The sequence below is a fragment of the Borostomias antarcticus genome (genome assembly GCF_949987555.1).
Source record: "Borostomias antarcticus genome assembly, chromosome: 10".
Classification (NCBI taxonomy): Eukaryota; Metazoa; Chordata; class Actinopteri; order Stomiiformes; family Stomiidae; genus Borostomias; species Borostomias antarcticus.
The window spans coordinates 9,209,234-9,222,737 of NC_140243.1; the positions used below are offsets into that span (position 1 = coordinate 9,209,234).

The window sequence follows — 13,504 nt, forward strand, 5'->3', positions numbered from 1 at the left end:
CCCTTGAATATCATAAAAGGGATATTCTTGAGGAATTAAGAATCAAGTGCAAAGGATTTGTGGTTCATGGAATAGTAAGATATCGTTCTGAGGACTCATCTAAATGTGTGTAGAAGCTTCTAGTCAGGGAGGGTGATCAGTCGAGAGACACCTCCCTGCCTCCTGCTTGCTAAGACCCCCTAGAAGACAAGGCCACAGTTAGATTGTCCCAAATGTGTGTGCTGTAGACACAGTGATGTGAAGATACAGTACGATGTATAATCCCATGTATAATTTCCCTTCTTGTGATATTGACAGGACTCCTCCTCCAAGAGTCCCCAGTACAGAACAGTACAGTGCTTATGTACAGCATATTAGATCCTCTTTCTGTAAAATGACCTTTAATGGAGGGTGTATAATGTGTCTCCCTGTCTGTTTTGCTACTGTGCTTTCAGTGGAGCACAAGGGAATGATGATGCCCTATCTTTTATAATATCTTGTTATCTGTGTGATACTGTATTGAAAGAACATGGTTCCTGAAAGTGTTCATGAGCAGTGCTACATGTGATAAATGTGTATGGAGCTTTCTGTCACTGACTGTTTAATGATTCTTTTTGCTCTAACAATTCATTTAGTGTCACCAATTTTGTCATTTAGATAAATATTCAAAATGTTCAAAATCTTAAAAGAGTTTTCAAACGTAAACTCCTCTCCTACTGTATGTCAGTAACACATGTATTCCAAAACAGCTCACCACAGTTCAAAATGTCATCCTGGAAGAGTTCTTTCAGATCCTGTTTAAACCAGATAATGTCCCCCCCTGTTCCATCTTTTTGAATGGTGAGCTCAAGTGAGGGGTGCTGTGTCCTAGGAGGAGCCCTGCGAGGATCGGTCGTCGTGCGGACTCCCGTCTGAGTTCTCCGTCTCGCCCTCCGAGATGGCCTGCATGGGTGCGATGTACAGCCTGCTGCGGATACTGTAGCGGCTGCTATTGGCCGGGGGAGGGATCCTCGAGCGTCCCTGCCTGGAGGCCGCCGAGGTGGGGAGAGCTTTCGGGGAGAAGCCCTCGGCGTTGGCTTTGGGGAAGGGTCCGGGGATCTGCTCCGCCTCCGGTGGGGGCGGCTGCTGCGTGGGGGAGAGAAGAAGCTCCTCGAGCTGCCGGGCCCCGTCCCACAGGAGGTCCCCCGGGGGCTTGGGGGACACGGGGCTCTTCAGGATCTCTGTGGCCGACATGCGGTAGCTGGAGTCGGAACGGCTGCCCTTCTTAAGGAGCAGGAGTTTGAACTCCTCGTTGGAGGTGCTGGACTTCCTGGCGCTTCTGTAGATGGGCCCGGGTGTTTTGTGGGGGCCGGTGGGGGACATCGGGGAGGCTGGCGTTAGCGGGGTGCTGGGTGGAGTGGCAGGGGTGCCGGGCGGGGTGCTCCCAGTCCCAGGGGAAACAGCCGAGCGGTTACGAGCACTCAACTCACCAGAGTCCTTTCTGCCCAACACTTTCCGTTTGGACCTGTGAATGGTCGAGGTATACCAGTTTATGAACCTGTGATATTTTAGGCTTTTACCACATCTGATGTAGGAGAATCAATCAGCACTCACCTGTGTATCATGGCGAAAAGATCCTCGGTCGTTCGTGTTTTGGTGGGAGACAGGAATACGCTGTCGTCCTCAGCCTTGGTCTGCTCCTCAGTCAGAGGAGACCCGTTGTCACCGGGGGTGGACTCTGCAGGAGGAGGCAGTTTACTTTGTGTCAATACAACATAACCGAAGAATATATTAATGCAGCAATGTGGTGAGGTGTGCTCCATTTCCTGTCCAGGTAATTTAAAAATCTCACTGACTCGAGTGTGCCTCCTCACGGGCGAATCTTCTGGAATATACACAATATAACATACTGAAAATGTCTGTTTGACCCGTGACCTCTCACCTTTGATGATGTAATCCTCCGTATCTGGCGTGGAGCCATCCTCCCCGCTGTCCTGCGAGGCACTTCTGATCGCAACACCTGACGACTCACACTCCACCTCTCTGCTGCCCACATCGCTGATTGGATAAGCTTGCGATGTTTCACCCTGATCACTCGTAACAGGCACTTTGTCAAGACTGTCGGATCTCTTGGTTAAACTGTGCTGAGCGGAGAGGGGAGCAGCTTTCGCGGGACACAACAACGGGTCTTCGTCAGATGGCTCAGAACTCTGGGATCGGTTCAGCTCTGATTCGCTGCTGCTGCTGGGAGACGGAGGGGCCTTGGCGGAGACCCTCCCCATCATCTCCTCTGCCTCCGAGGTGCCAGTGCCCTCTGTGACACCCTCCCTGCTCTGAGACAGCTCCTGGTCAGGGAGGGGCTGGTCTCCTGGGGCTTTGAACGCTGTCATACTCCACTGGGACACGGGGGCGAGCCTGTCGTGCCTGAATCTGACCTCGGTTTGCCACGCCCTGGCGGCAGGTCCCTCCTGGGGGCTCAGCAGTGACTCACAGAACTCCTGAGAGTGGGAGTGATGGGCGTCGTATGCCGGGGGTTTCCTGGGCTCCGACGTCTTGCTACTGGAAGTTGGGCTGATGATGTTCACAGTGGGGCATTTGGGCCTGGTGGCGGTGTCGGGGCTGGGCCAGTCGCGGCCGCCGTCTCCCTGCTTCCCCACAGACCTCAGCTGGACCGAGCGTAGCACCATAGGGGTGATGGCCATGGCCGTAGAGGCGGGGCCCTCCGAGTTAGCTGCTGCGCCTGCTTTTCCGGCCCTGGTCTGGCCCTCTGCCTTGGCTGAGACTGAGGCTGCCACCACAGCCTTCTGCCTGCTCTCATTGGGGATGTGCATCGGGTTCCTGTAGGCCGAAGGCTTGCTGATGACGTTGTGAAGGGCACTTAGGTCAAGGTGGGTGGGAGCAATGATGGGCAGCTCCAGCTCTCCGGAGGACAGAGAGTGCTGCAGGGAGGAGAGGGAGGACTTTCTCTCCGGGACTTTGGGCTTCCTTTTCCCACCAGAGGGCGACAGAGGGCCAGGGAAGAAAGTGGAGGGGAAGGAGGAGGTGGGGGTCTCTGACTGGCTGGAGTACCCACTGGAGGGGGATGCCAGGCCTGCCAGTTTGTCAGGGGAGGCCAGCTTGAAGTCCCCCTCCACTGAGGGGAGAGAGGGGGTGGTGGCCCGGGACCCTGACTGCGAGGTCTGGGACTCCAAGCACTCCTGGGACTTGATGCATTCGATGACAGTCGTACCCGTAGCGGTGCTGGAGTTGGACAACGACCTGTAGGGGTCGCTGTTCGATTTCAAGTCATTGAGGAGCCAGAGATCTGCATAGTCGGACTGCACGGCCCCCTCGTCCTTGAAGGAGCGCGTGTCGGTGGAGCCAAAGAGGCCCGGCGTCTCATCCCGGCCCCCCACCCCCCAGGCCTCCGGGAAATCCCCCCCCAGAGCAGGGCCCTCCGCCTGATCGGGGGCGCCGGCCAGGGCCAGCTGCAGCTTCCTCTCCCTGGAAGACGACGGCGGTTGCTGCCCGCTTGTTATCTTTGGTTCGCTCTTGTCGGAGGCTTTAGCCTCGCTGTTGATTTTCCTCAAGGATGAACTCCGTCTGGGCGGAGAGGGCTTCACCTTTGGTTTCCTTAAGGAGAGGCAGCGTCTCCCCAGGGTCCCGTGACCGCTGATGTCGGACTGACTGTCCGAGCCGGCGGGTGCATAGTTATAAGTGAAGCTCTTGCTTCCTTTAAGACCACAGTCAAAGTGCATGGAGGTATAGTACCCTTCAGTGTCTATGGAGTAGTGGGAGGCGGTGTCTTTCTCTGACGACGGCTTGTCCGAGAGGCTCTCGTAGGTGGCCATGCTGGCGAAGCTGGGGCACCCCAGGCTGCCCTCGGGCTCCCTGCTGTGCTCCGGGCTGAAGTCGTGCGGGCAGGGGGGATCGGGATGGGGGTAGGTCCACTCCCCCTCGCTGGCGGTGCTGACCCCGGCGTCCTCCAGCAGGTCCATGGCCGTGGAGGAGAACGAGCCCGCCCTCTGGGCTCGGAGGCCCGGCAGCCTGTCGCTCTGGTAGGGGTCCATGATGAACCCGCCTGGGTCATCGCCGGCGTGGTTGCCCGCGTTGAGCGACAGCTCCGAGTCACAGTGCGACGATCCCGTCAGCGGGGGGGAGGCGGCTGGGGGGATGGTCTCGGAGGTCTGGGAGGGGCAGGTGGAGGAGGAGCCGCTCCAGTTTCCGCTGGAAGACTGGTGGTCCTCCTTATGGTCCATGGGACCCCCCAGCACCCCTGTGGTGGAGGCGGAGTGGATGGGGCTGCTGAAGGTGTCCGAGCTGGAGGAGATCTCACAGCTCCCCAGGTCCGCCTTCCGGGGCATACGGGACCGGCCCCTGTCCATCCAGCCGTGGTCTGGGCTCCCCGGGTGCTGGCTGTACTTCAGGCTGGCCAGCTGGTGGTCGGGCGCCGCCTGGTCATCCGTGCTCTCTTCCTCGTCCTTCAGGATCAGCTCTCCGGGGCCTGAGAGGAAGTCCTCCGCCTCGTAGGGCGACAGCTCCTCCTCGTCGTCGTCCTCGTCGCTGTCGTCATCGTCACGGCCCTCGTCCGCCAGGCGGCCCCCTTCGCGCGGCAGGCTGCGGGATCGCAGGCGAGCGCCCACCGAGGCGCTGAACATGGCGTCGACGCCGTCCGGCAGGGCGGAGATGTTGCCGGTGGAGTGGGAGAGGGAGAGGGAGACACAGGCGCCCTGGCCCCGCTGGGCCCGGATCCTCCTCCGGGAGGGCGCCGCCGCCGCCGCCGCTGCAATCAGGGACTCCTCCGTCTGGCAGCCCGAGTCCTTGGTGCCGAGGCGGCAGCTCAGGTCCTCGTTACACAGAGCGAGGTCCGGACTGGTGTGAACGATCACTGTCCGCTCCCTGGCCACAGGGGACTCATCCGAGTCTGGGAGGGGAGAACGTGACAATTAAGAACTTCCCCTAATAAAGACCACAAACTCATGAACCTTACCAAGAGAGAAATGGATTTCTAAACCAGCAATGACCAAAAATGATTATACATGGCTGTTGCAAGACATTTGTATTGACATCTAAAATGGCTACAGTTCTGACGTAACAGGACAAAAATAATAGATTGATGTCAGAACCCACGCAATCTACCATTCATACCCTAATTTCAACCCATTAAAATGTTCCCAAAATGCAATCAGGTAGAGCTGTATCGTCCACACCAAGAAAGCAGCCAAATCCATACAGAGCTGCTCCCATGAGATAGGATAGGGGCACCTAAAAGGTGTTTCTACATCACAATCTTCAATGGCAGCTAGATTTACTACTAAAAGACTGAAAATATCACTTCTGCAACATGTTGAAATGAAGACCTGTTTCACTATGTGTAAGCCTAAAACATTAATATTTCACTGACAAAACCAGGTTTGCTGTATAGTTACCCTTGAAGAGGTTTTTCGACATACCTAGGTCTTGCTGCACCTGTCTGGGGATCCCAGTGATGGTCTTCCTCCTCCTCAGCTTCCTCCTCCGCTGAAGCACTGACTGCGAGTGGACCAGCGAGCAGCGGACACTGGCGTCTCTGTCGAAGCCCACCCCTGCAGGAGCACACGGCGCATGTGAGGAACCTTTGTGCGCAGCCCCTGTACCCCTGCCCTCTCCTCTAATTCTCACACTGCTGCTACAATACAGCATCCGTGATCCGGGACACTAATTCAATCAAATCTACTTTCCTATACTGTAGTAGTAATTGTTAAGAAACACACAGACTTGTAGCCATCTATCTCATGAAAGTATGCTATTATTTACTAAAATAGCCTAAATACAGTACCAATGCATGCATTATGAGAGAGTATGCTGCTAATGTCAATTCAGAACCTGCACTTGCTGTATTAGACTCCCTTGATGTACAGTAAATGAACATGTTCTCAAACATCACAGAAATGATAGGATGAAGAAGAAAAGTCCATAACCTGGGTACAAAACATTTCACATCATACAGGAAAAAAACAAAACCGACAACAAACTGAACACAACTTCATCATGCATGTCGACAGGGTTCACAAACCGAGGACACAAAAGAAACCAGGGCAAATGGAGTTACCAAACACTGTCCTGCAGTCCTACCAGAGATCAGCCTTCGTTCCCTGCTGCCTTGTTGTGAAGTTGCTCCCTCAATAAAGTTCATGACTAGCATGTGACTGCAGCCTCGGTTTCTGAGCACCGTGGCAATTACAGCTCTTTGCCTACAATGTGCAATTTTGTTTCTTAACTGTCTCTGAGTCAGCCACTCCTGGCACAATACAATATCTCCTTCAACTGCGTGCAAGTGGGAGTAAATATATTTGGACAGGCTCTTTAACATTTGTAACGGGACTAATTGGCATTCATGGCATAGCATCTTGCCTCCTTGCAATTCCAGGCACAAACAAACAGGCCAAAGACAACCAGGAAGTCACCAGTTCATGAAGCATGACTTGCACATTTTAACTAGATTCCCTGAAACAATGTTGAGCTTGTGTTTTACTCAGCAGCTATGATCTGCATGTATTTCAGGCTTTGTTAGCTCTTACGCTCCATGGGAATAAATAATTGAATGCTAAATATAGACGAAGCCAGTCAAAGACAATTAGATATTCATCGTCAGAGGGACGGTCTCTCAAGGACATCAAGCCCTGTGATTTACTGTGGATGCGAGCGAGGCACATCCCAGCAGTTATCGGATGGAACGCCACAACTGACCGGTGAGGTCAAGGGTCATCGTGTGTGCAGTGCAGCGTGTGATCCAGGTCTCCTCCCTACCCTACATACACAGGGAGGTCTAATAGGACACGTATAGGGGAGTGGTGGTGGTGACGACACTGACAGGCATGTTGGATGGGACATTTAAAACAGGCAGGCTCACTGAGAAAAGCTGACATCGCTGAGGGAGAGGTAGCGACGGACGCCTCCTCTGAAAATAATACACAGCAAGTTCAACACACAACCCAGACCTGCCTTTGTCTATGGTACAGGAGAACGCCATGCAGTACTGACACTTAACACCTTGTTGTAGCGGTGGCCCAGGGCTACATCATGTTGTGAATTAGCTAGTATGCAAAGGGGCGTTACTGGAACCAAGAGAAGATGGTACGTCATCATTTTGGATGAGCTTCATTTAAGACTAAACAAAACGTACACATTGTGAATTTGTGACAGACAGGGACAGGGAGGCAGAGAGGGATTTACCAGTGACGTTAATGGGGATGACACATGAGGTGATCACTTTGGAGTTGGTTTTCATCCTCTCCTCTGGGGTTGGCAGCGGCAGGGCTCTGGACCAGTTAGTCTGCTTGTCCAGGGTGGAGGGGACGTTAGGGATGGGACACTTGGGCCGGTGGCCTAGAGCCACCACCTCATCGTCCGGGTCAGCGTGGGCAGCAGCCTGGAACAGATGGACAGTAACACGGTCAGGTATGGCAGTTGGCCGGGATTACGGGCGACTAAGGGGTGAATTACAGAACTGGGTCAAAATACTATTTGAAATACTTTCATTTATTTTTCTGCCGACGGTTCCTCTTGTGTGACACAATGGAACCAATGGGCCGTTCCCAAATATGCAAACTCCGCCCCCCTGACACTCCAGACAGACGGAAGTAAACGACAGGGTGACTGAAAAGTATTTAGAATAGTATTTCGACCCAGGACTGGTTAATGGCAGATCTCTCAAACTCAGCTCCTGACTGAGTCGTGTGATGTACTTATGTACTGATTCGGTTTGTATGTTCTTTTGAATATCTTCAAAGGCAGCCAATTATTTCAGGTTAAATAGGGAATACTTTCTGAAATTACAAGCCATTTACAAGGGACACAAGTTTGATTCGGAGACGGCTGGTAGAGCCACAGCAGGGATTGATTAGAGTGAAGTCAATACACCTTCCATGAACTGTGTCTGAGATCCATAGTATAATACTGGAAATAAAAAGCTTGACTTAAGATGGAATAGTACTATCAACATGCAAATATGGTTCTTCATGCAATGACCAAGCATTATAGAGGAAGCAAGGAAGAGAAAGCTAGAAACTGTTTACATTTAGATAAAGCTTTACTCTATGTCTGCCACAACACATTGAGGGATGTGTACAAATAAACGGTCAAGACTGATTTTAAAAGTTACAGAAAGTAAATAACGGGACACAAGCATGAAAACTGAGCCAACAGACCATGTCAATAGTATGTGTTTTTACTGCATAACAGAAATAATGATCTCTGCGGACTGTTTGCCTTCAGAAAAAAAGAAAAAAAATCTGCCGCCTGGAATGTGAAACAACAACAAGTAACTGCACACACGGAAAATAGATTTGACAAACATTGTAAACAGTCATTTCTGTAAAAGTCCCAGATCTTGAAGCAAAACAGACTCCCAGCTCACGCGCTGACATCGTGTCAGCAACTATGTGACTTTACTTCTTAATGAAGGTTCATTCAGACAAGCTGAAAGGACATGCCTCACTGCGGAATCTGCCCGAGTAACAGCTACACGAGAAGACCGCTGTACTCGGTCACATCCAACACAAGCCAGGATTTCACTCAGTCCCCCTACAGGAGTATAGCGCTTCCCCAAACCTCAGACCAAGCCCCTGAGCCAAAGTTCGCAACTTTTGGGGGGCTTCTCTCTTTGGAGCTTGGCATGCAGTAAAACTAATCCTCTATATCTTAGTCTCCATTCTGAATACATGTGGGAGAAGTGCACTTACCTTTGGATTCCCAGTGAGAGACGCATGTGAGACTGGGAGTGATTCTCAGGCTACCCTGGTTCCCACCCCCCCGCGCCCCCCTCCCTCATGGTGAAGCAGCTCTGGGGTCTTTGTGCTCTATTTTCCCAGCAGACCAATGAGGCTCTGACAAAACACTAGCCACAAAAGGAGTCCGTTTCCTTGGAAACATCTCCCAAATAAAGAAAAAAAAAATCAAAGGGTGTGCATTTACAGCTGATTTGTTTTTAGAATAGCAGGCTCATTGGTTTAAGGAGAGAGTGAGAGAGAGAGAGAGAGAGGATGAGAGAGGAGAGGAGGAGGAGAGGAGGAGGAGAGGAGAAAGACAGAGAACAAGAGAAGGAGGGACGGAAGAGAGGAGGAGGCCAGCAATAAAAAGGCAAAGGCAGCATTTTGAGGTTTGTGTCTGGCCCCTTTCCAAGGGCTATTTTCATTAGAAAGGGGATCTCAGGGGTGAAGCAGTGTGAAAGAATGTAATTCATGAGGACTATGAGCAACAATTTAGACGGGGAGAGAGAGAGAGAGAGAGAGAGCGAGAGAGAGAGAGAGACAGTGAGAGAGAGAGAGGGAGAGTGAGGGAGAGAGAGGGAGAGAGAGAGAGAGAAAGAGAGAGTCTGTAGAAGAAAAAAGTAGAGAAATCAACTGTCACAGCAACACACAACCATAAGTAGAGTCTAAACATGGCTAGCTGATTGTCCAGTCTCTCAGAGCAGGGTACCGAGGCGGGGTTTTAGGGGAACCGCAGCCCAGGGGAATTATGGGTAATCACAGACAAGCTGGATCCAGCGGAACCTATGATTATGGAATTCCTAGCTGCCGTGCTGCTGTGATCGAGGCCCTCACACACAGACATTCCACACGTAGCACAGCTGATGCTCGCTACGTCTGACCCCTCACGTGACCTACGGAGTGGTCAAGCTCTGTGGCGGACGTATCAAGGTGTATGACAGAGCGGCGTCACCTCACTTTGTTTCATCTTAAATCTTACATCTGACAGTTGAGAGCAGCAGAGCTGGCGTGGGCGTACACACACCAATCTGGCTCGAATGTTCTTTTCTCAGAGGTCTGTGCAGACAGATGGAGAGCACCAAGGTTCAGAACCGCAGACCGCGCAGCTACCAGAGAGGGAACCGTGACAGAACGGTGTTAGAACACAGACAGACAGGGTCAGGGATCTGGGAGAGGGAGACTATACCTTTTTGCTCCAGGGAGAGAAGTGGCAACATTCGGTGGAGGAGGAGAAGGAGGAGGAGGAGGAGGAGGAACGGGTGCTTTCGAACTACAACATGAAAGGTAAAAAAAAAACACGAAAAGGACGACAAGAGATGAATGATGAGGGAAATTAAAAATGGAAGCAAACAAAGGGGGCTATTGAACAACAACACCGTGGAGACATGAAGGGGCTAACCCAAACACATGGAGAATGCAGGGAAGGGAGAATGTGCATACGAAGGGCCAGTCTGGTCACTGGGCCTGTGAGTGTACATCCTAAGACTAGCGCTGAGCGCCAGATGAGCACCCAAATCTATCACGAGATCTGTTGGTAGAGAAATAATCGATGTTAGTTATATCTGCTGTTAGAGAACAAATGAGCCCAGCAGCCTCTGTTAGCCTGCAAAGGAGAGAGAGAGAGAGAGAGGGGGGTGGCATGGCAGAAATGGGCACCATTGACCAGAGAAGAAGAAGAAGAAGAAGAGAAGGCCTCTGTCCTGTTTACCTGAGTCACAACTAGCTGAGATTCCACATCCCTGACAGGCTTCCGCTGCTGCTGCGTAGGAGAGGAGGAACACACAACAGGACTTCCAGTAAACACATGGGAACTACTGATACACTAAAATGCACCATATATAGAGAACGTGAACTCGTGTCCTGCATCTCGCTCTCTCTCTCTCTGAGGATAAACAAAGCAATGCTTCATGTCAAGATGAAAAACATTGATGTGACTCATGCAGACAGGAGCAATCCACCTTTGGAAATTAAAAATGGAAAAACACAAGCCTTTTATCATGGGATCTAGGGTTGACAGGAACAAAAGGCACAACACAACAACGTAACAATCTTTGGAACGACCGGAGTGGAGATCCTGTAAAATAATTTTACAAAGATCCGGCAGCCGTGATCAACGACAAACACAGGTACAGTACAACAAGGGGTCATGCTGTGTGGAGAGCCAGACGACAGACAGACAGACAGACAGACAGACAGACAGACAGACAGACAGACAGACAGACAGGCCTTTCTACCTCGCTCTGCACTGCCACCGAGCGCCTTCCCGTATCTCTCACAGACCTCTCCTATCCGTGACAAACCCACACATGCAGTGACTCATTAGACAGATCTGTTAAGAGTGGCTTAATCAGGAGGAGACATCTGACTAGACAGGTCTATGGTCAGTCATGAGACAGATATAAATAAGTATATTTAGTAGAGTGTCCATGGTTGTACCAAAAGTACAGCTCGTATACAAAGGTATAATCAGATTATTAATACCGATATTTATAGAACCCGTGTAGATAATGTAGTGAAATAAGTGTTGTTTGCTTGGTGTTGAGAGGTGGGTAGTGATGGTGGTGCGCTCTTTCTTACCGTCTGCAGGTGCCTGCCCCTCTGCTCTTGTCTGAGGCTGCGTGGTGAGGGGTACGTGGGCATAGGGGGCGCCACTGAGATGGTCACTCTGCGCTCCCTGCCACTGTCTCGCTGTCTCTGATGGTGATCTGACACACAAATGTCAGGGTCAAGCAGAATCCATAAACACATTCTTCCCTTACTCACACACACACACACACACACACACACACACACACACACACACACACACACACATTACACACACACACACGCACACACACACACACACACACACACACTCACACAAACAGATACACATACAGATACACACACACATGCAGCCACACACACACACACACACACACACACACACACACACACACACACACACACACACACACACATGCAGCCACACACGCAAGCACACACACGCACACACAGAAGGAATGTCAACTGGATACTCACGGGGCAGAACAAAAATAGGGACATGTCAAATACTACACACTACACTACTCCAACATCTAGGGTGTAATGTTGGCTTTCTATTCACTAGAGGGCAGTGTGTATCTACAGTCAAACCAAAATGCAGACCTTTACGGCGGGAGGCACGTGTCCCAGAAAAGCCTTGCGCAATCATGCAAAACAAAAAGATGAAAACAATTCACCGAAAACATGCATCAGAGACAAAAAAACAACAGACTGACCCAGACAGAGAAAGGAGAGAAAGAGAGAAAGAGAGAGAGAGAGAGAGAGAGAGAGAGAGAGAGAGAGGGGACACACACACACAGAGGGTGGGGGGCGGTCTGACAGAAAGCTGCAGCAGTGTATCATAGCTATGGTCCCAGACAGTCCCATGGTGTCTAGCTAGACTGACAGAGAGTCTAAGTGGAGGTAAGGGCCTGGAGCTGGGACCTGAGGATAAGGGGCTGGGACTGGGGGACTGAGACAGGGACCTGGGGATAGGGACTGGGGGACTGGGGATAGGGACTAGGGGCTGGGGATAGGGGCTGGAGCTGGAGATAGAGGCTGGGGATAGGGCCTGGGGATAGGGTTTGGGGATAGGGTTTGGGGATAGGGGCCTGGGGCCTGGGGATAGGGGCTAGGGATAGGACCGGGGGATAGGGTTTGGGGATAGGGTCTGGGGATAGGGGCCTGGGGATAGGGGCTGGGGATAGGGGCCTGGGGATAGGGGCTGGGGATAGGGGCCTGGGGATAGGGGCCTGGGGCCTGGGGATAGGGGCTGGGGATAGGGGCCTGGGGATAGGGTCTGGGGATAGGGTCTGGGGATAGGGCCTGGGGATAGGGGCCTGGGGATAGGGGCCTGGGGATAGGGTCTGGGGATAGGGCCTGGGGATAGGGGCCTGGGGATAGGGGCCTGGGGATAGGGTCTGGGGATAGGGGCTGGGGATAGGGGCTGGGGATAGGGGCCTGGGGATGAGGCTGGGGATAAGAGGCTGGGGATAAGGGGCTGTGGATAAGGGGCTGGGGATAAGGGGCTGGGGATAAGGGGCTGTGGATAAGGGGCTGGGGATAAGGGGCCTGGGGATAAGGGGCTGGGGATAGGGCCTGGGGATAAGGGTCTGGGGGATGGACCCGGAGCTCACCTCGGTGTAGCACCCGCAGGCTCTGCTTGGCCTGCCAGTGGAGCTCCTCCACGCATGTTGGCCGGGTAGAGGGGTGGAACACGTTCCTCTGCTGGTGCCAGGGGGCTTGGTAGTGCGCTGTCAGCTTGCTCTCCACGTCCAGGTCAGACACGGCTGTTAGGGGGGAGAGAGAGAGGGACAGGAGCACGCTCAGTTAATTAATATGTCCAAAGAAGGACGGGTGTGAATCAAACAATAAATGAGCAATTCTGCAGATTAACATGAACTTAGCGGGTGCTCGATGGGTTGCGATAGCAGGTTCCGCACCACAGCAAGACTAGACATGGGCTCTGGCTGCACAATGAGCTCCGTATGAATGACACAGACACACAGACACACAGACACACAGACACACACGCACACACGCACACACACACACACACACACACAGACACACAAACACACATACACACACACACACACACCCGGTCCTGCTCATGTGCTTCTGAGATAAACTAAAAACATGCCTTGTAGAATTAGATTTATATTGGAGAGCAAATAGATGGTGAACTCATTAGCATAATTACATCGACATACTACTCCAACCCCAAATTTCCCCCACGGGGATCATTAAAGTATCTTATCTTGTCTTGTCTTGTCTTATCTTATCGTACT

General features: G+C 52.1%; 1 protein-coding gene across 1 annotated transcript in view; it reads right to left on the reverse strand.

Moving 5' to 3' along the window:
* Positions 1–846: 846 nt before the first annotated feature.
* nhsa (Nance-Horan syndrome a (congenital cataracts and dental anomalies)) overlaps positions 847–13,504 on the reverse strand; it is a gene marked incomplete at both ends in the record, with an annotated part of 63,689 nt that continues 51,031 nt past the window's right edge. Inside the window, 8 exons of the mRNA XM_084444453.1 lie at positions 847–1,483; positions 1,573–1,696; positions 1,901–4,861; positions 5,391–5,522; positions 7,153–7,348; positions 9,874–9,957; positions 11,265–11,392; positions 12,851–13,003. Of these exons, the coding sequence (XP_084300579.1) occupies positions 847–1,483; positions 1,573–1,696; positions 1,901–4,861; positions 5,391–5,522; positions 7,153–7,348; positions 9,874–9,957; positions 11,265–11,392; positions 12,851–13,003 (4,415 nt within the window). The remainder of the gene's footprint in view (positions 1,484–1,572; positions 1,697–1,900; positions 4,862–5,390; positions 5,523–7,152; positions 7,349–9,873; positions 9,958–11,264; positions 11,393–12,850; positions 13,004–13,504) is intronic.